General features: G+C 40.5%; 1 protein-coding gene across 3 annotated transcripts in view; it reads right to left on the bottom strand.

Moving 5' to 3' along the window:
* The window catches only part of LOC122817110 (ubiquitin carboxyl-terminal hydrolase CYLD-like), a 363,020-nt gene that overhangs the window by 316,411 nt on the left and 24,084 nt on the right, over positions 1-22,525 (bottom strand). For 2 of the 3 annotated variants that reach the window (XM_044090288.1, XR_006367148.1), the window contains exon 2: positions 10,757-11,183. In XM_044090288.1, the coding sequence (XP_043946223.1) occupies positions 10,757-11,149 (393 nt within the window). In that variant the 5' untranslated portion in view covers positions 11,150-11,183. Of the gene's footprint in view, positions 1-10,756; positions 11,184-19,732; positions 19,890-22,525 lie in introns of those variants that run through there. The other variant, XM_044090289.1, reaches the window with a different exon arrangement.

Here is a 22,525-nt window from a genome sequence, read left to right as displayed (position 1 = left end):
ATCTACAAAAACAGAACTAATACAATCTTTTTGAAGGAATTAATGCATTTAGTACTCAATTGTGTTTATTCTGCTGCATTTATTACTGCTTGGTAGTAGCCTGATTAAACTGCAACTGTTATTCTAAGTCTTTTGGTTATTGCACTTGGGCTTCAAACCAGTTGTTTTACATTAAGAAGGTTTGTGGTCTGCACTGTTGTGGCAGGACAGGTAGCTTACATCCTTCTAAGTTGGGAACTGCTGATTGAAGGCTCAGTGTCTGTTATTCTAAAAGTGTATTAGTTCTGGTTTAAGCACTTAGGCTCCAGGCCAGTTATTTTACATTAAGAAGGATTGTGGTCTGCACTCTTGTGGGAGGAGAGGCTAGATTCTACCCTTCTGAGCTGGGAATTTCTGGTTAAAGGTTTACTGTGCCTGCTCATTTGAACTGTTTTTCTGATATTGGTGCAACTTGTCTGCTGTAGCACAGACTAGATTCAGGCCTGCTGAGTCTAGCTTTGTTTGTATAACTTGAGCAGTAATCCAGGCCATCTTTTTTGGAGAAGGTTCCCCTGCACCCTAGTGGCAGGAGTGTGCGGTTAGAACTTGTCAGATTGAAGACTGCTGGAACAGGGCTCAGTTTTGAGTTTTTTTACTGGTTAATTGGGTAATTTATTAAAATCAGTTTGCTCGTTTTCTATTGTTATATATAAAGAAAATATTGCACTTTATTCATCTGCTTTTACTGTAATTGTGTTTCTTCCCACTTTATTACCTTATTTTGCTTGTGCTTCTTCTTAAAAGTACTAATTTGTATTATTCTGCTGCAGTTATTACTGCTTGGTAGTAGCCTGATTAAAAATGTAACTGTTATTCTAAGCCTTTTGGTTTAAGCACTTGGGCTTCAATCCAGCTGTTTTACATTAAAAAGGTTTGTGGACTGCATTGTTGTGGCAGGACAGGTAGCTTACATCCTTCTAAGTTGGGAATTGCTGATTGAAGGCTCAGTGTTATTCTAAAAGCGCATTAGTTCTGGTTTAAGCACTTGGGCTTCAGGACAGTTATTTTACATTAAGATGGTTTGTAGGCTGCACTCTTGTGGGAGGAGAGGCTAGATTCTGCCCTTCTGAGCTGGGAATTTCCTGGTTAAAGGCTTATTGTGCCTGCTTATTTGATCCGTTTCTTTCTGAAATTTGTGCACCTTGTTTTCTGGAGCCCAGAAGTTAGTAGTTTATTGGCCATTTTGGGCTAATTTCTCTCTCTTTTATTTCCCTGCTATAAAATCCGCATTTGCACAGTTTTGCCCGCCGGGCAGTGCTGGTTAGCTAGGGTTAAAGTATTCCCAGCTCCACAAAGTCTGCTCTTCAATTTTTCCCTTGGAACTAGACAAACTTTCAACTTAAGCACTAAAACCATTCATTTCACAGCCCAGCACTTACTCAAAACTCATAGCAAGCACTAATTAACCCTAGCACTAGACCCCCTATACTGTCCAGAAGGACAAGGCTCTCGATTCGCCCCTACCAGCTAATCAGTAAAACAGCTCACTTTACCTATTCAGGCATGTCCAAAGGGCAGTTTCAGGTGTACTCTCCAGTCCAACTGGTGAATCTGGGCATTTTGAGGCAATGTTACAACTGCCTCATGTACACAGACAACCCTCTCCTCCTACCACCAAACACTAATATATGCGAGAGATGCAATTATACAGCCAAACTGGAGGCAAAGCTCTCCCAACCCAAGACTGGAACTGACAGTCAAGAGGAGAAGGAAAATACTTGCAACACACCTCCAGTCTCACATAGAGCTACTAAACCAACACCAGCAAATAACACACAAATACATGAAAACATACTCGGAGGCTCTAAATAAAAATCTGCAAAAGCAACAGAGACTTCCAAAGCAGACACCCAAGCAACCTCCGCACACCATCACAAACCATGAAGCACATACTTTACATAATCAGTGTGCCACGCAATCACAGCCCTTAAGGCAAAAATAACTTACCCAACACACTAGTAATAGGCGACTCTATAGTCAGGCACACTGATGTCCCACTAACTAGGCTGGACAAGAAGAAGGTTACAGTTAGCTGCCTGTTGGGCGCCAGGATCCGCCACATAACAAGCACTCAGGTCACTCCAGAACAAAGTACAAATATGACTCTTTCATTGCCCATGTTGGTGTGAATGGCCCGAGACGTACCTCCCTGGACTACATGAAAAGAGACATGGAAGAGCTCTCTGATCACGTAGCCCAGGCTGGTATGACCCTGACCCGGAGTAGCATCCTGCCCTCATCAAGAATGATGCCAGAGTATAAAGAAAAAATAATCAATTTCAACAATTGGCGAAGTTTCTGGTGTCATTCAAAGGGGATCAAGTATCTGTCCACCTGGGATGACATGCTCGATAAGCCACGTTGCTTCGCAAGAGATGGCTTGCACCTGTCACCCTTAGGCTTTTGAATATTGGCCAAGGCTTTTGCCGCCCCCATACTGCCTTTTTTAGGCAAGGGTCAAAAGACAAACCCACCACTGTAAATAGCACAAGTAACCAAAAACTGAGGATAATGTTACTCAATGATACAAGTCTAAACCTCAAAATGCATGCACTCGAGGCACTCCTCAGTAAGGAGAACATCGATATCTGTGCAGTAACAGAAACCTGGTTTAATGCTCCAGAGAGCACCCCAGCACTATCAGGCTATAACTCATACCATACTTTTTAGCCACAGAACCCGGACCAAAACACAAAAGGTGGGGGTGTATCCATATTCATCAAGGATACCCACACCTCCAGGTTAGTGGCACAGCACAATGCCTCAGAGATCATCCATGTGCAACTAACAATGGGCAAAACTGCAATTCAAATTGTAGCTTGCTACAGATCACCCACCATGACCCAGGACCCCCATTCTGCGTTTCTGGTGACACTGGAAAATATGAAGGTCCTGCCAAATGCCCTAATATTGGGTGATTTACTCAAGTACTAACTCCCTTGCCCAATGCTTCCTAGAATTTATAAACTCGAACACCCTGGATCAACTGGTCAACACCCCCACCAGAGGTGACAACATATTGGACCTGCTCATCACCAACATGGGCGACCAGTGTTCTACACTGGAGGTCAAACCCTCGCTGGTTAGATCAGACCATAGACTAATCACTCTGGATATCCACATTCCGCCCCCACCCCCAATCAAGAGAACCACTGTGAAAAACTTTTCAAAAGCAAACTTCACGTTACTTAAGACAGAAGTCGAAAGGTTCACAGCCCCCATGCTAAAGGACAATGCTGTCCAAGCTGCTGAATCCCTTACAAAGGCACTCTATGAGCACCTGCAAGAATGCATGGATCATGCTTTCCCAGCAAAACCAAGACTCACTCCTCCAAGAAAAGGAAACCAGTCTGGTGGACCCCTGCCATAAACAAGCTATACAATAGAAGGAGGAAACTAGTGCAGAAAAGAGTAAAAATCCCAAGAAGGAAAGACACCCCTGATCAATATCAACAAGAAACTATGATCTCTCATAAAATCATCCAAGGCTAGCTTCGAAAGAAAAATTGCCAAGGACTCCAAAGATAACCATAAAGTGTTCTTTAGCTATGTCAAGAACCTACGTAGAAACTCTCAGATCTGTTCTAAGTTAGTGCAGAATGGCACAAAATATACTGAACCGACTGATATTGCCAACATTCTGGCAGAAAGGTTTAGTGCAAACTTCACCCCCCTCTCACCACCTAAAGGGCCCATAACCATACCAGAAGAATGTAGTGCCCCGGCAATCACTGACACACAGGTTAAAACAGCCCTATCCAAAGCTAAAAATACAGCTTCAATGGGACCAGACGGTGTCCCAGGCTGTGTCTTACACGAGCTCCAAAATGAACTAACCCCTCACCTAAACACACTGTTCAAACTCAGCCTCTCTACAGGCTACATACCCATAGAGTGGCGCACAGCAACAGTTATCCCACTCCACTCTATGGCTACGTAGCCATAGAGTGGCTCACAGCAACAATTATCCTGCTCCACAAAGGTGGAGCCACAACGGACCCCGGGAACTATCGCCCTATAAGCCTGACTAGCCTGGTCTGCAAGGCTATGGAGCACATCATCATGGAATTCATTAACAGAGACATTGGGAACCTTCAAACATTGGACCCTACCCAGTTTGGCTTTGTTAAGGGCAGATCATGCCTCCTAAACCTGGTGGACTTCTTTGAGGCAGTTACCAAGGCTTTAGACGAGGGAAAGGAGGTCCACACAGCCTACCTAGACCTTGCAAAGGCTTTCAACACCATTTCCCATTCTGGTATTATAGACAAGCTCACCAGCCTGAACATAAACCCCTACATCACAAGATGGGTTGCCAATTGGCTCATGGATAGAGCCCACACGATGAGAGTTGCATGCTCTAGGTCCAACTCTAAACCAGTTACAAGTGGCGTCCCCCAGGGCTCAGTCTTGGGACCCCTCCTGTTTGGTATATACTTCTCAGAGGTACAGGCAAGCACAGGAGGACTATGGCTGACCAAGTTCGCAGACAGCTGCAAACTGGGGGCCCATAATTGACTCTCCAGCTGATACAGACATCCTCCAGAAGGGTTTCACTGAGACAGATACCTGGTGTCAAAATCATGGCCTCAAGTTAAATGCCAAAAAGTGTATAGTCATCCCCTTTGGAAAAAACAAAGTACCCGCGAACTACCACATACGTGGTAGTCCCCTAATACAGAAAATGTAATAAGGGATCTGGGAACCCAAGTAGATAGTAATCTCTCCTTTGATAATCATATTGCCAAGGTGGTTAGAAATTATGTGGCCCACTTAATCACAAAAGGGTTCGCATCTAAAACAAGAGGTTATTGTGCCCCTCTACTCATCACTCATCAGACCCATCGTAGAGTACAATGCCCCATTTGGGATATACCTTACAAGACACCTGCAACAGCTGGAAAGACCACAGAAGTACCTCACCAAGAGGATTACTATCCTCAAACATATGCCCTATGCAGCCCGACTGAAGAAACCCCAGCTGTATTCGGTTGCATACCGCTTACTCAGAGGTGAACTCTGCCTGACATACAAGGCCATGTCCAACCCAGAACAGATGGACATGCTTCACCTAAAAAAAACAAATCCCCAAGAGCCACACGCTTTAGGGATCTAAACCTCACCACAACGATAAATAGGACGTGCTGGAGGGATAGATTCCTGTCCCAGAGACTCCCCATGCTTTGGAACAGGATTCCAATCTACATTAGGCAGAGCCCCTCACTAACACTCTTCAAGAGAAACCTTGACGAGTGGATGGGAAACAGAACATTTACCCCGGGGATCACTGCAGTGGCTCTGCTGGACAGAGGCACAGGGAACTAATGGCTCTGCTGGACTGAGGCACAAGGAACTAATCTAAGGGGGTGGCAAAAGCCAACACATTCTGGCTAGGCTTATAGATGCCCTCAGGCAGATAGCCTAGTACTTACCTATGAACCTATAAAATGTTTTGGTGTTTGTCTGATCATTTGCCAACAAATGTTCATATTTTACTTTTCATTTCTTATATTTAGTGATAGTTCCATGCTTCTCAACCTTAACTTCTTTTAATTAACTTAACTTCTTTAATTAAACTTATTTGGTAAATTACTGCAAATACAAAAAGCCTTTTTTCCCTATTACATAATCTGCTCAAGTTATAGGTTCATGGGTTTGTACTAGGCTATCGGCCCTAGGGCCTATACAAGCCTAATTAGAATTTCACCACACTGAGAATTTATTTTTGAAATTTACTGTTATATAGCAAGCTGTCCCAACTACACTGTTATACAATAGAAATTATATATTATAACCCCAACTAACTGACTCAGCCATCTCTGCCCAATCCAAAGCTAGCAAATTATTCTTTAACTGGTAATAATCAATTAGACCATAATTATAATGTTTGGTCTATACACTTGGTTTACCCTTAGCAACTATTTCAAATGGGAAGGATAAACTATTAGATAATCTTAGAGGAGAAGAATTCCAAATATTTTCAATTAAAATCAAATTATCTGTACCTAACAAGTATACGATATTACTACCTCAGGCCAGTCCCAAAATCAATTATATAATATTATGATACTTAAAGATCTCAGTAAATTATCTGTCACAATTATTTCCCCCATTTACTTGCCAAATCAATGGTAGGTTAATTAGTTCCCTATCAATACCAAATTTCTATAATCTAAATTCATATTAAATAGAGACAAATAATTATAGTAAGTATCTAAATCCATTGTAGGTGTATGATAAAGTATCAGTATTATAGGGTATTCCATAAGCTTGGGTTATTACATACGCCAACTCAGCAAAACAAGTTTACAAGAAACTGAATTTCTAACCCATACCATTATGCCTCCATCTCTCTGCCTTAATCATAAGCATTCAAATTTATTATAGCCTATATCTGTAAGTAAATGAATTCCGTGTCTTAGTAATAATAAACTCATATTCCTCAGAAAGTACAATAAATTTTAACTCACTTCATTTGTTCTACAGGTTTTGGGCATTACCACAGAAACATTTTAAAGATTTGTTAAATTTCTTGTTTCTACTGTACAAATGGATCCGCTTAAATGAGGCCCAAAAAAAATTCAGTACAATTCTTAAACCTGAAAAAAAAACTTAGATCCAGACCATTATTTTTATATTTTGAAACATTAGAACAGTCAGATCTGTTAGTACAAAAACTCTCTATTCCTTTTATTGTGGCATGATCTAAGTCACCCGCATGAGAGGGTATAACCAAATGTGTCATCCACAAAATCTTTAAAAGTGACCAAATCTTCTTTTTTAGTTTGTTCACATTGTTCATTACTAGCAGATAAAAATGTCTCATTTGAAGTAACACTTGACGAACTAAATGAAAATTCTCTTATACTACATTTGTTAATGTAGAAGATTTACTAACATTCTTTTTCATTGCTCCATTAGTATTCCCAGCTTTTTGTTTCTTCTTAACTGGAGTACTGACTTAACTTTTCCCAGCTTGTTTTCAACCTTGATCTTTAACTTTCAGCTGATCAACCTTACCTTCCTCCCTTGTCTTCATCCTTATTTTCTGAATATCATTACTTTATATATCTAAAAGTTCTGACTGCCAATTTTTACGAAACAGACTTTAAGCTTGCTTTATAACTACATGCGCATTTAGTTTGAGTATCAAACAATTTACTATTTAAAATAAACTTAAATCTCCCAAATGTGAACAATTAATATAGTTTTGTTCTAAATCAGAATGTATTAGCGATACACCACAAGTAATACATTTACCCAAATATTTCTGATTAAATCAAAGCTTCAGAAACATGAATTTAAAGAATCCATAATAATCAGTTACAAATTCTTAATTCTTATATTTTAGTCTACCAAATAAATATGTTGTTATTAACCTATAACTACTTAAATGCAACAATAAAGAACCACCAAACAGCAGAATATAGTGTCCGGTCAACAATTACATTTCAGCACACAGCCCCAAATCGGAGCCCCATTAAAGAACACATACTTTTTGTTATTTTGTTAGTTTTACAGCAAAGAATCAAAGTTTCTTCACCTGTGTCCTTAAAAGAACAACCAGAGAAGACTTGCCAGAACACTATGCAGCACCAAACAGCAGAAGGTAGCATCCACTCAAGAGCAACAACAGTTACAGTTAAGCACACAGCCCTAAATAGGAAGAAAACACCCACCTCCCATTAAACAACATGTACTTTCAGTGCTGTAAAGCTTAATAAAATAAAAAAGTTTCATCACCTGTGCCCTTAAAAGTACAGTCAGGGAAGAGCTCTCAGCACACCAAGCAGCACATGTTGCTGCTATTATTATTTGTTTATTGAGAAATATTTCCTCATTCGCATCAATGTCTAAGTGACATCTTAATAATCTCATAGTGCATGGAGCTCAATTATTAGGTTCAAAAATCAAAAAAACATACAGGGTTGTTAAGCACCTGTTTAGTGTCAGAAAGGTGTTTCACAAACTTCTGTTAAGCTCCTCTAAATGCAGTTAAGACTCTAGTCTCACGTTATTCCATAACAGAGGCCAGTGCTGGCATCATAGAACAGCATCAGAAATAAAAGCAGCTTTAGAAGCTATTAAAAAACTTCACTCTTCCTCACTTTTAATCACTTTTAAGCAAAACGTGAGGCAAAGTGAAGTGTCTAGCAGCTTTTAAAGACATTAGCTCCTCAGAGGGGCATTTTGCTTCTTCTCCTTGTCTGTGTAGCAGGGCTGTGTTTTACAGCCTTCCAAGCCATAGCAGACGTCACGCTCTTACATTATTTTCTGCAACTGGAGTACATGGAGTGGGTAAAGCCCCATGTGCTACTAGGAATTAGGATTGGGTCTCTGATCATTAGCCTTACCAAGTGTTCTCAACATGGATGTCAATGAACCTTATGAACATCAGGTGTTTAAGCTCAATGGCAATTCTGAATGCCCATAACTTGTTTCGTCGTTTTAATGGACAATTTCAGGCCAATAAAGCCAAACCCCACTAGCTATGGATATGCATATTTCGGCCTTGTTATGACCTCGTCAGCACAGCACAAGCAGAGTGTTTGACTAAGCATTAGAAACATTTATATAGGAGAAAGCAAAAGACCATTCAAGGTAAGATTATTACGGCATATTAGGGATATTATTAAGAAAAAAGAAAGCCCAGTAGCTATGCATTTTGAACAAGTACATGGAGGTAGTAGTGATGGTCTACGAGGGTCTATATTGGATGAAAAATGTAATATTACAAATATATTATTGTACAAAGAATCTGTATATATTTTGAAGTATGACACTCTATCCCCTCGAGGGTTAAATGCTGAAATTAATTGGAGATATTTTATTTGATGTGTATTTATTTGTTTTATTATTTTAATTAATTGTGTGTTTCAATTAATTGGTGTGTGTATTTAAGGCAGGTGTATTTTTGATATGGTATTGCTCCTTTAAGACTTTTTTTTTACAGTTGAGACGTTAGAGAATAAAGAACATTGGTTTTGCTAGCTGGTGGTCCTTTTCTTTGTTGGTATCTTTAGTGTGGTCTACTATTCTGCATAAAATGTTTGACTTTTTTATTAATCATTTTTAGTTTGTTTTGCATCCTATTTCCAGGAAGAAAAGGAGAGGTCCTCTTATAAAGTTTAAAGTTGTACACATAATGCATAAAAAGTAATACCACAATCTGAGGTCGGAATTTCAAATATCTATTAAAAATAAAATAAATTAAAGCAGTACTGGAATTTTATGGCTGTGCGTGTACTGCTGCCAGCTGATCATATCCAATCTACTTCTCTTTCCCAACCCACCAATGGAGATTTCCCCTACCTCTGGAGGTACTAGCAAGGACATCAAGGTAAAAATAAGCAATGGCAACAGACCTAGAGCAATTGATGGCCAGCTGGAAGGCATGCAAGGGGGGGGGTAACATTTTTTTTAAACATTTTACTACTGTTTTTCTGAAACAAGTCGGTGTACAGTTGCTTCTGCAACATATTACAAAAATGTACAAGAAGAATCGTGAAAATTCAGAGTTGCAGAAGTAAATCATTAGTCAGAAGGCTTTAAAGTGCAAAACAGCAGCAGCACTGTCTCTAAATGAATAAAAACCAAAAGTCACTGCATGTGTTTATTTACAGCCATCTTGGTCTTTCCTCAAGTGGCAATCCAGCTTTAAGGAATGACAGCTTGACCAGTCCTTACAAGGACAGCAACTGCAGGGAGACGAATTGTGACATTTCTTTAACACATCAGAAGAGCACAAATGGCAATAATACCCACCGGCATGATCATGAGTTCATACGTACTTTTTCCTCTTCTTGAAATCTGCTCTAGGCAGTAAATATTTCTCACCTTTATGAAGCCTTCTGGTACCAGTGACTCTCTGCATACTCTCTCAATGACCACTAACAGTGGCCCAAGAGTTAGTTTGAGACACTGATAACAGATTAGATAAAGTTCCTTAATGTTGTCGATGACCCAGACAGATACTCATCACTATGGTTTGTGCAAGACAATCAAAATCATAGCTCAGGGTTAAAAACCAAGACAGGCAATATAAAATAAACAATTTAATTAAATATTTCAAAATTAATTATTTACCAGTATCCATTACACACAACATGTGAAAAGAAGGTAATATGAAATTAATGGCATATGGTGTAGCTTAAGAAAACTTGCAAAAATAAAGAAAAAAATGGGAAGTGCAACATGTCTTTTTATGTGTATAATCTCAGGCTGTAATACGGCTATGAATGAGTACGACCTTATAAGCAGTCAATAAGTTAAAAAGTGCACGTATGCTTAACCAGCCTGTTGTTCATTACACCTGGAAAACAAAGAAAAGTAGTACGTCCCAATCTTCAACAATTCACAACAAAGGCATAACTAAAAATATTACAACGCACGGGCATATTAGTACAATTTAACATTCTGACATCTAAGCTCCAAATGGTTCATTCAGATGTTAATCTGTTTACTGGAAATCCCTCCCGCAAAACATTGTAAAACATTTTAAAACAAGTGCATCAACTCTCCGAGGATTATTCCACAGAATCACAGCTGGGAGCAAAACAAGACTCACTTATAACACACACTTGGTGAGAATACCAAGAAGCAAGTTGCAGCCTATGACTCTACTGGGAACTCATTTGAATACTTAAGTAGCAGAGGTGTCCTAAGCAACTAACATACTGTCAAAAGTGATAAAATTGAATTCCAAACAGTAACTTACCAGCAGCTCTACTACAATGTGTGTTTTTTTTAGCTCAGAATACAAGGACAATGACAATATGTCCTTGACAATGCCGACTTTATTAGTGCTTAACTGAACAACGTCGTTCCTCTGCAGGCTGCATACAGACTTCAGCAGCTCGTCATTACAGAGCCACCTACTCCTGTCCGGCAGTTTAAGACTGAGTAAAAACCCGGCTTCTTCTTTACTCAGCAGCTTCAGGTTGGTAATCACAGTCGTGCAATGCATCTGTTCATCGAGAACAGAAACTTTCACTTTACGATTTGGTTCTCTCTCACAGATTCCTACCATTCCAGTCAGGAAATACTGCCTTCCATCCTTGAAATCTTTTATGAACACACAATACTGCTTCGCCTTCTTTTTTGAGGACATGCTGTTGCCTGTTTTCTTTCATTTCTGTATCATTCTGGGAAGGGGAAAAAAACTCAGCTGATCAATACAGTAACTTAAGACATCACAAAGAAACAAAACAAACGCATGCTTCTGTCATGGCTAAATAAACAAATATAACCTTCAGAGATAATACAATTATGGACTTCTATTTGGTTTGACACCTCCACAAAAGCCTAAGCACTAATATGTGTACATCAGTAAATGCAGAAAAAGATCCAGACAGCCTTATTTCAATCCATCACAGATTAGGGTTTACTGCTGATGTCCTTGTACATCTTATCGCTGCACTCAGCAGCTGGAACATCAAATGCTTATCCCACCAGAAAGTCATTCATTTCCATGGTTGCAGTTTCACCCCTGGCACTGCTTTTGGAAGACTGAAACCAAATTTGTTCCAAGACATTCCATAATCAAATTCTGCAAGTGCAAATGCCTTTTTTTTTACTGTAAAACAGAGAACTGCTGTCCTGAAGGCAGTCTTTGCAAAAGGGTAAACATCCCCTTACCCAAGAAGCACGGGCTGCAGAGCTGATTAGAAAACGGTTGGCACCTCTACAAGGGGATGTGGAGGATCTCTGCACCCTGTTAAATATTTTTGTTGGGGTGGGTGCAGTACTTACGTGTTCATTCTTTGAATGTAGAGAGATTACTACAAGAGCTATAGACATGCATCAATTTAAATATCTTTCTGGATCGTATCAATGAAAGTAGTCTCTGCAAACACACACACACACACAAAAAAAAAAAAAAAAATGAAAGCAGTTCACCAAAACTAATTTTGCCACAGTGAAGTTTTCCTTTTCCTCCACTGTTGTACAATCTCAGAGTTGAAATATATAATTCCTGGGGATGTCCCCCAATGGGGGTGTAAGGGGGCTTATCACTGTAAAAAAAAAATCTTTTAATGCTCACAGACGGTGTTTTCAGTGAACTGTTTACGCTAAAACTATGTTTGGCGACTTGACATTTATCCTTATATGTCATTATATAATAAACATCAATGGACTTAAATTTCCTTCTCCTGACCTAGGGATAATGGACTGGATCTGGATACTAAAAAAGTTTGCAAGTCATATTTATGTGGCTCGTTTATACACACTATGAAAAAATACTGGGGACACAAGCACCCCACATCACAACAGAGGTTATACCTTAATTCAGACTGACACTAAAACACCTATTTCCATACCTATTTTGGCAAAATCATATTAGCTCTGACCATGTAAATCAAATTTATAAGGCTTGCTTATCCTAAGAACTTTGTATCTATATTTCAAAACCAAAAAAATGTAGCCAAAGAGTTGTCAGGCACCTCGTTTCTATTCTCCAATCTAAAGTGACCTCCCATGTGGATCACAAGAAACAGAACATCCACATCTCATGGCTGCCACTCACAATATTTATTTACTACCCTCACCCTTATCCAGCCATCCATCCATCTGTAACCCCATTTTTGCACATGGGATCGGTATCACATCAACAGTGACCATCATCTACAGCCAGTGCTCATACACTGCTGGGTGGCTAGCCATACTATGGCTCTTTTTCCATACTACACAAATGCATTCACAACTACAGCCAATTTAGAGTGTCCAATCCACCAAATGCATGTCTTTGGAATGCGAGAGGAACCGTAGCACCCAAAGAAAATCTAATCAAACACAGTGAAGGCACACCAGCTAAGAATACCTTTTTATCTCTGCCACATTACTTCCTCCTCTTAAACTTAGATTTTTTTTTTTTTTTTTGGGAGGCAAGCCCCCACCTGCCCACCCTCGCATCACCTACTTATATACAAACTCCAAGGTAAAAAAACATGAAGGTAGACAGAAAACTTTTAAATCCCTGTCCCTTGAGGATTTGCAATCTGAGTTCTTATTATTAAAAACAGGGGCTAGCTAGGTTTGCCCAACTGTTACAATGAATACAAGAATGTTTACCTACATGTATAGCAGGTTAGGTTATGATCTGATAACTTGACTTTATAGTTTTGAATATTGCAACAATCAATACAATATTCAACACTGATTTTTTCATGACTTCACGTAGACACATTTTCCAGTCTTGATAAACTTTTGTTTGACAAACTGTAGTTTCCTTCATTCTGAGCAAACAAAAACATTGGCGGTGGGTCTTTATTTTTTTTTTCTACAGTCATTTTGTTGTATTCTCAGAAGACAAATAAATGCAAATGTCTGAATAAGTAACTCCATTTCATTACACACACACACACACCCCCCCCCATCAGTTTGAATGTCTCACAAAGGATAGTCCTTGATGTTCTCCTTTGCAGAGCATGCCATTCTGTAGAACTGCTGACATGAAATATCCTCAAAACCTCTGCAGCCCAACAGGAACATATTCTGCCAACCACTTAATTAAACTGCTAAAGCAGACAGCAGACAGCACACAGCACAATCAAACATGCTGATTTCATAACACAGTCCCTCAGCAAATACATAAGTAGCTTCAGCTGTATACAAATAGGATAACTCACACTGCGAGTCCCCTCAGGGAAAAAGAAGCATCTTGTAGAAGTAAAGTATCGTAATATGGCTACTTTCAGTGCAGTAGTGACTGCACACCTCCTCTCCAACATGCTAATTTTCTTAACCACTTTGTCTTCAAAACATGTATTTCTTATAATCCAAAGGGTTTAAAAAACCTGCAAAGAATTTACAGAAAACATCACTTAAAATTACCCTCAAAGTGGTGACACATTCTAAAAATTCCTGTTTGAAGTTGCAATCTCATGAATGAGTTGCATTACTGATGTATGACTCGCTGAGCATGTCCTGCCTAAGTTAATGAGTGACCCACTGGCCAGTTCTCACACCCTGGTCATTTAAAAGACTGAAGCTCCAACTCATTTTACAGCACAGCTGCATGTAGACCAATCTCCTAATAGAGTGAAGCTCTCCTTCAGGATCTTAAAAGCACTGACTGGTGTGATATTACCCCTTACTCTGATGCATCTGCTGCCCTTAACATCCTATATGTCACCCTTTCAGAAGTGCAGAAGAATTTGCTTCTTATTACTGTAAGAATGTTCCAAGGATATATGCTTCCTTGGCTAACTTAATGAGCTCAACACCATCTTCGGTCTAAAGGTTTCCACAATGAAAAGCAGCAGACAAATAGTCGCCCTCCATACCTATGCTGCTTTCACTCAAGACGCACCAGGACTGTTGTTAAAGTAATCAAACCTACTCATCAGAGAAACAGGCCAAAAAATCAAGACCAAGCTGGGAGCCATTATTAACTCACCAAGTGATGAAGACATCCTATAGAAAGGCCTCGCTGAGACCAATGGCTGGTGTCGAAACCATGGCCTTAACCTTAATGCCAAAAAATACGTCGTCATCCCCTTTGGTAAAAACTCAGTTCCCACTAATTACCACATTGATAGGAGACCACTGAACACTGAAGGTGTTATAAGACATCTGGGGACGCAGGTTGACAGCAACCTCTCCTTCGACCACCACATTGCCACTGTGGTCAGAAAGTCTTTCTATGTGGCACATCTCATTACCAAGGGTTTTGTATCAGGAAGAATGAGGTCATCATCTTTCTCTACTCTTCCCTCATTAGACCAATCATTGAGTATAGTGCCCCATCTGGCATGTACCTCACTAGACACCTGCAACAGCTGGAGAGGCCACAGAAGTACCTCATGAAGAGGATCCTAGGCATTAAACACATGTCCTACATGGACAGACTCAAAAGACTCCAGCTATTCTCTGTCTCATATCACCTACTTAGAGGTGATCTTTTTTTGACTTGCAAAGCCATGTCTGACCCGGCTCTGTTAGAAATGCTACATCTAAAGAAATCTCAAATCCCTCCGCACCACATGCTCCAGAGATCTCAACCTCATTACCACAATCAACAGAACATGCTGGAGGGACAGTTTCATAACCCAGAGACTGCCCATGCTATGGAACAGACTTCCCATACATGTCATGAGAGCACCTCGCTGTCCCTCTTCAAGAGAAATCTTGATGAGTGGATGGGTAATAGAAAGTTCACACCAGGGATCACTCCAGTGGCTATACTTGATAGAGGCACTGGGAACTAACGTCTGGAGGCATGATGACAGGGCACTTCTATGGGCTAGGCTTGTAAAGGCTGCAGGACCATTAGCCTAATACACACCTATGAGCCGAAAGAAATGATGGCATGAATTAAAGCCTCTCATAGAAGAGAATACTATAAATGCCTACCCTCACTTTTGCTCTAAAACTCTAACCCCACCATCTGTGATACTGTCAATGTTCTTTTTAATTTTTTTTCTAAATCTCTCCCTTACAAATACTAATGATTCATCCTCAAGTTTTGATAAAAGGACAACAACGGACCAAGTCAAAGCAGTCTTCTTTTTAACCTGGGAATTTCACTCCCTTCAGATTTATACTCATGAATGTGTTCACCCAAAAGGTATTTACCATAATTCTGAAGCTCTATCTCATGAGATCCTTACTGTCAGCTTGCATAAAAAGGGGCATTCGGCTTACTGCTGAGCTTCCACCCACACGCTCAACCCCTTGCTTACACAGGGTATTGTGGCCCAACCACAGACAAAAGCCATAATTATATCTCAGCCTAAAAGCTTATCCCTCTTAAATCCTAATGACTTCTGGCCAATGTCCACCTTATACTGATTTGCCAAGATGCTGAGAAAAAAGTAAGCTATGAGCAAGCCCTTAAACGTTACTAAGCTGGCAAGAACCCTAAAGATCAACATGAATGTGCCTCCTGTATTTTCACAGAAATATTCTCCATCTCTATTGAGACTTGGGTAGAAACCCTAATTCTTTCATTGGGGGTCTTTCAATGTGTTCATATGTTCATAGCAGGTTACTAGGCTAGCAGCCCTATAGCCTTTACAAGACGAGCCATGTTTATCCCAAGTATCTCCTTTTGTTCTTTTTGGGTAGTTCTTAGAATGAATTAATAAACAGAGCAGGTCTGTGATTAACACTGGTTACCCCTGTCCATGAGGGACACCGGTGGCATCCCAGGGGGTTAATTTGCAGTATCTCATCAAATTATCTAGGTTGCATTTGAATAGGGTCAGTGAGCAGCTCTATTTTACATGAATAGGAAGTGTCTGTCTCTGTTAATGTCACAAGCTCGGTTGAGAGCCCTAGAGTGAGTAACTCTTGTGCCATATGACTTGCAGATGTGCAGCATTTCCATTAGAGAAGGGATGGAGATCGCCCTATAAGCCAGGCACAAGTCATCGCTCAGCAGCCTATAATATACAGAGTAAAGTGACAGGGCTTTCAGCCTGTTCACGTAGGTCATGGTTTGGAGTCCCTGTATTTTCTTAGTGAGAAACCTCTAAGGTTTCTCCAGCTGCTGTGGGTGTCTGGTGAGGTACATGCACAAGGGTGCATTATACTCTAATAGTGTTCTGATGAGGGGTTAAGTACAGTGGAGTTATAACATCCCTTGACCTGGATGCCATGCAGAAGACTTTCCTTACCACTGTGGAAACTTGGTGGTCAAAATTCAGAATGCTATCAATCTGTGTTCCCAAGTCTCGCAACACTGGGTTGGAACTCAGGGGGCTACTGTCAATGTTGTAATTTGTAGGGAATTCCGTTTTGCCAAAAGGAATAATGATGCATTTTTTGCATTTAGTTTTATACCATGGCTTTGGCATCAATCATTTGTTTGTCAGCCCTTCTTGGAATATGTTGACATTGTTGGGGGACTCAGTGATTGCTCCCAGTTTGCAATCATCAGTGAACTTGGTGAGCCAAAGGCTGTCTACTTTGGCCTGGACTTCTGAGAAATAGATGTCAAACAATAAGGGGCCCAACATAGACCCCTGTGGTCCTCCACTGGTGATGGGTCTACTAGTGGAGGTGGAGTCACCAATTCTGGCAGAGTGTTTTCTGTCAATTAGCCAAATGGCCACCAATCTAGTAACATAAGGGTTAATCTCTATCTGGGACAGTTACTCAACAATGCCAGAGTGGGGAATTGTGTCAAAAGCCTTGGCAAGGTCAAGATAGGTAGTGTGAACCGTCTTACCTTCGTCCATGGCTTTGGTGACATTCTCAAAGAAGTCCACCAGATTTAATAAGCTTGATGGGAACATGGATTAATTTACTGGCTAGGCTTATAAGGGCCTCTGGGCCAGTAGCCTAGTAAGGTGCTATGATCCACCCTTAACGAAGCCAAACTGAGTTGGGTCCAGCATTTAGAGGTCACCTATGTCCTTTTTGATAAGTTCCATGATAATTCTTTCCATGGCCTTGCAGATGAGGCTGGTTACACTTATGGATCTGTAGTCCCCAGGGTCAGTTGATGCCCCCCCTTTTGTGCAGGGGGATTACTGTTGCTGTTCTCCATTCTGCAGGAACATAGCCAGTTCTCAAGCTATGATTACAGAGAATGCCAAGTGGTTCCTCTAGGTCTTGTTTTCGATTGTTTAGTACAACCTGGGATATTATCTGGTCCATTGAAACCATGTTTCTGGCCTTGGCAAATGAACATATGACCTGTTCTCTAGAGATACTAGGCAGAGGGCTGGTGTCAGATATGCTTTGGGATATGACAGATGGGGATGGAGGGGGTGAGAGGGCTAGTGTCAGATATGCTTTGGGATATGGTAGGTGGGGATGGGGGGGTGACGTTTGCACTGAATCCATCAGCTAGCAGATTGGCGATATCTTCCCGTGTAGCATGAGTGATCTCATCTACAACCAGTTTAACCCATAGCTGGGTATTCCGTTTTGGTCTTGGGACATAGTTAAAGTTTGCCTTATCATTATCCTTGGCTAGGGATGAGATTTTAGTTTCATAATTTCCTTTAGAGAGCTTTACAAGATTTCTGATTTTCTTGCTTAGGCTTAGGAGGGAACTCTGCCTCTTCCGAGTAATATCCCTCTTGCTTTTGGACAACCATTTCTTCCTCTTGTTATATAATCTGTTTATACTTAAAGTCCACCACGGTGGCTTGTTTTTATGGGAAGACTTGGTTTTGATTCTGTCAGGTAGAGCAGAGTTTATGCAGTTGCTTAAGTGTTTGTACAGGGCATTTGGATACACTTCTGCACAGTGATCATTTTTATACCATTGCTTAGTATGCTGTAGTTAGCTCTGCTAAAGTTTTTTATAGTTTTGTTCCTGTGAGGGTGTCAGTTCCAGTAGTTACTTTAAACCAGACTGATTTGTTATCTGACCTATCCAGGGAGGGTATCATGCATGGGGAAGCACAGTGAACCCCCAGGTTGCTGAGTACTATTGTCCAGAACATTAGAGTCCATAGTGGGGGTGCAAACTACCTGTTCCAGAGCATTCGTGTTTAAGTCCTGGAACCTCTGGGTGAGCGTGTTTTTGCTTGTGTATGACCCCTAGTCTATGGAGGGATGGTTGAAATCTTAAATGACTAAGGTGTTGGGCTGTATGGTGAGGGTTTCCAAATAAGTTGAGGTAGGCAGTGTACTTATCCTGGTTCATGGTGGGGGATCTATAGTTAGCAATGTGGTATGGTACTTTCCCAACAGTTAATTGGACATGGAGTAGTTCAATAGAGTCATGCTGTTTGACCAGTCTCAAAGTGTATTTGGTTTTAATGAAGATTGATACACTTCCAGTTTTAATTCCTTCACGCTCATTTTGAGGTCTGAACGTGTAGAAAGTATTATAGCGTTGCACGTTAATGGAACTCTCAGCAGTCTTGAACCATGTTTCGTTAACTACACAGATGTCAACATCCTCTAAAATGAGGAGTGCTTTCAGGGAATGCAGTTTAGTTTTTATACTCCTAGTATTAAGCAGAATGACCCTGAGTTTGTCTCAATTAGATTTTATGTTGGAAAATGTGTTGTTTTGACATTGCCTAAAAGAGACACTATGGGGGAGGCAAGGGCCTTTACCAGTATCCGAAAGTTTAGGGGGGGAACAGGGACAGACCATGTCTAGAAAAGAAAAGCAAGGTCCATCTACCACATCCTCCCAAGCTGATAGATACTGGAGCCCCCTGGACTGACTCCAGAAGCTGAGCCAATTGTTGAAGTCAATCATGTTTTGTTTCTATTGTGGCATCATCCTGGCTGAGGGTAGGATACTGCTTAGGCTAGGGTCACACCTGTCTGGGACACACAAAGAGTTCCATCATGTCTCTCTTCATATGGTCCAGAGAGGTATGTCTAAAGTCATTCACTCCAACATAGACTACGACACAGTCATAACGGTATTTGTTGATGAGTGACTTGAGTGCATGCATGATTTGTCGGATCCTGGCACTTGATAGGCAGCTGACTGTGACGTACATCTCAAGTGTGCCTTCAAGTCTACAGAGTACAACACTGGATGCCTTATGTATATGCTACTCTCACAACTGAATACTGAAAGGTTGGCTCTAAAACTATGGATTTTTTAACAATAACGAAACATCTAGTTTTCAGTTTTAAATCTGAAAATGTATCATTTTAGCAACCATTTCTTGGTCTCCTAAAACCTGTACTTTAACACAAGACAAATCTATAAATGTTTAATATTCCACTGCATCCATGGTGGTGTTATCTGCTGTACAATTTAACTTACTTTACTGGTGTCATAAGCTAACCACCTGACGGTGTAAACCTTGGCTCGAGATGATTAACACTGTTGAAAGTGAAACCCTGACCCCATGTGCAAAATGAGAAGGGGTGATGATGGATGGATTGGTATCACAGGAACCAGTTGATGCTTGAATTTCTCTCTTTACCAGACTGAAAAATAAAACATAACAGTGATGATCCCACAACTGACATATAAAGGAAATGGATGAATAAAGAGCTTCATAAGCAAAACTGAAGCACATAACAAAATAACAAAATCAAATCTCTCTCTGCATGGAGCTACGCCCCAATGGAACTCCCTAATGAAGACCACACACCATCCCCCATGGAGTAAATATATTGTCTTTGATGTCAAATTACCTTGAATAAAGAAAATACAAGGTATTCCCTCTATTAGAGGAAGTGTGGCCTCAAACAGTACATTTAGCTTGAAGGAGTATTGGAGGCAGGGTCTCCCACATCAGGAATGCAGGAAAGCACAACCCCATGCAAAAATACAGTTTTGTAATCCTAGGTTTACTACTGATAACATTATTAGCTCATTATATAACTCAGCCCTTGCACACAGATTAACAGTGATTTTTTTCACATTTTAAAGAATTCTACTACACAACGTGCTCATATCTTCACTACAAATTTTAGGTTTTAGGAAAAAGTCATTTGGTGTTTTAAGGCTTGCATAAAGGGTGGGAGGTTGTCATAATAGTTAAGTATTTACCTTGTAAACATAAGGTGCAGGGTTTGATTCTCACTTGGCTAGGCTTAAAATGGTACACAAGGACAGTTAGCCTAGTACTAATCTATGAACCTATGAACTACCTATCATACAGGTTATCTAGAACACATACCAGCACAATTTAGCCTGACTTTGGTCTACTTTATACTGGAGTCTCTCAAAAGTACCAAAAGAAATCCAAAAGCCATTCAAACTATCTGCAACAAACCATGCAGACTTACTGTACGCTACCACTGGCACAAATATCATTGTCTAACTATTAAAAAACCCAAGTGGTTACTCATCAGAGAGAGGACCTACTGCTAGGTTCACTACTGTTTAAATTCCTGTAGTCCAATACAGTCTATCCCTAGCAGCTAGCTCATACTGAAACACCTTCCTACAATCTAAGAATAAATCCTGCTCTGGACCACTTACTCCACACCCCTAAAAGTAAACTTTACTTCATCAGACATAGCTTCTTCTCTCTCACAACCAAACTGTGGGAGTAACCCCCCCCCCCCCAAGAATCCAATTCTCAAACACATTACCTCATACTTATTTTCAACATGCAGCTAAAATATCTTATTGAGGAGACAGAATATACCTGTCCTCAAACATGCCACATAAGCTAAATCTTCATGCCGTACTTACTTTACTCCCACTTTCTAGTGGATGATCTTCCACCGTAACTCATCTCTGTGGGTCACTTGCTGCCTACACTAACACCACAGCAGCACAACAGAAGTCCTGTGTACTCCACAGCTAAAGACCCCCCCATTCACATCCCCAGCCTTGCTAGTAGTCATTGTAAATATGTACACATCTTACACATTTTTATTACTGCTTGGTATTTTGCACTCTCTGTTTGTGACCCTTTTTTGGTCTAAACCTATGTTTTACGATAAATATTTTGTATGCGCTTGGGTCAGTATACCATTTTTGTTCTGTATGCTCTTGAGCTGTGACTGAAAATTGTTTAGTCTTGATCAGTGCTCTACCCTGGTTAACAAATTCAAACACATAAATGAATGAATGATGGATGAATACATAAGTAAATAAATAAATACATAATACGCTCAGTCACTGACCTGCACATGATGATTAGTGATCAGCAGTATGGTTTCATGCCGGGAAAGAGCACTACAGATGCGATGTTTGCTCTGAGAGTGTTGATGGAAAAGTACAGAGAATGTCAGAAGGAGTTGCATTGTGTTTTTGTAGACTTAGAGAAAGCATATGACAGGGTGCCTAGAGAGGAGTAGTGGTATGAATGATGGATGAATACATAAGTAAATAAATAAATATATAATATGCTCAGTCACTGGCCTGCACATGATGATTAGTGATCAGCAGTATGGTTTCATGCCGGGAAAGAGCACTACAGATGCGATGTTTGCTCTGAGAGTGTTGATGGAAAAGTACAGAGAATGTCAGAAGGAGTTGCATTGTGTTTTTGTAGACTTAGAGAAAGCATATGACAGGATGCCTAGAGAGGAGTTGTGGTATTGTATGAGGAAGTCAGGAGTGTCAGAGAAGTATGTAAGAGTGGTACAGGATATGTACGAGGGTAGTGTGACAGCGGTGAGGTCTGCGGTGGGAGTGACGGATGCATTTAAGGTGGAGGTGGAGTTACATCAAGGATCAGCTCTGAGCCCTTTCTTATTTGCAATGGTGATGGACAGGTTGACAGACGAGATCAGACAGGAGTCCCCGTGGACTGATGTTTGCCGATGACATTGTGATCTGTAGTGAGAGTAGGGAACAGGTGGAGGAGACCCTGGAGAGCTGGAGATATGCTATAGAGAGAAGAAGAATGAAGGTCAGCAGGAATAAGACAGAATATATGTGTGTGAATGAGAAAGAGGATAGAGGAATGGTGAGGATGCAAGGAGTAGAGGTGGCGAAGGTGGAGGAGTTTAAATACTTGGGGTCAATAGTTCAGAGTAACAGTGAGTGTGGAAGAGAGGTGAAGAAGAGAGTACAGGCAGGATGGAGTGGGTGGAGAAGAGTGTCAGGAGTGATTTGTGACAGACGAGTACCTGTAAGAGTGAAAGGGAA

The sequence above is a fragment of the Protopterus annectens genome, chromosome 12.part0 (assembly GCF_019279795.1).
Source record: "Protopterus annectens isolate FY-2018-M chromosome 12.part0, PAN1.0, whole genome shotgun sequence".
Classification (NCBI taxonomy): domain Eukaryota; kingdom Metazoa; phylum Chordata; order Ceratodontiformes; family Protopteridae; genus Protopterus; species Protopterus annectens.
The sequence above is the reverse complement of the archived record's forward strand: the minus strand, read 5'-3'. Positions and strand labels throughout refer to the sequence as shown.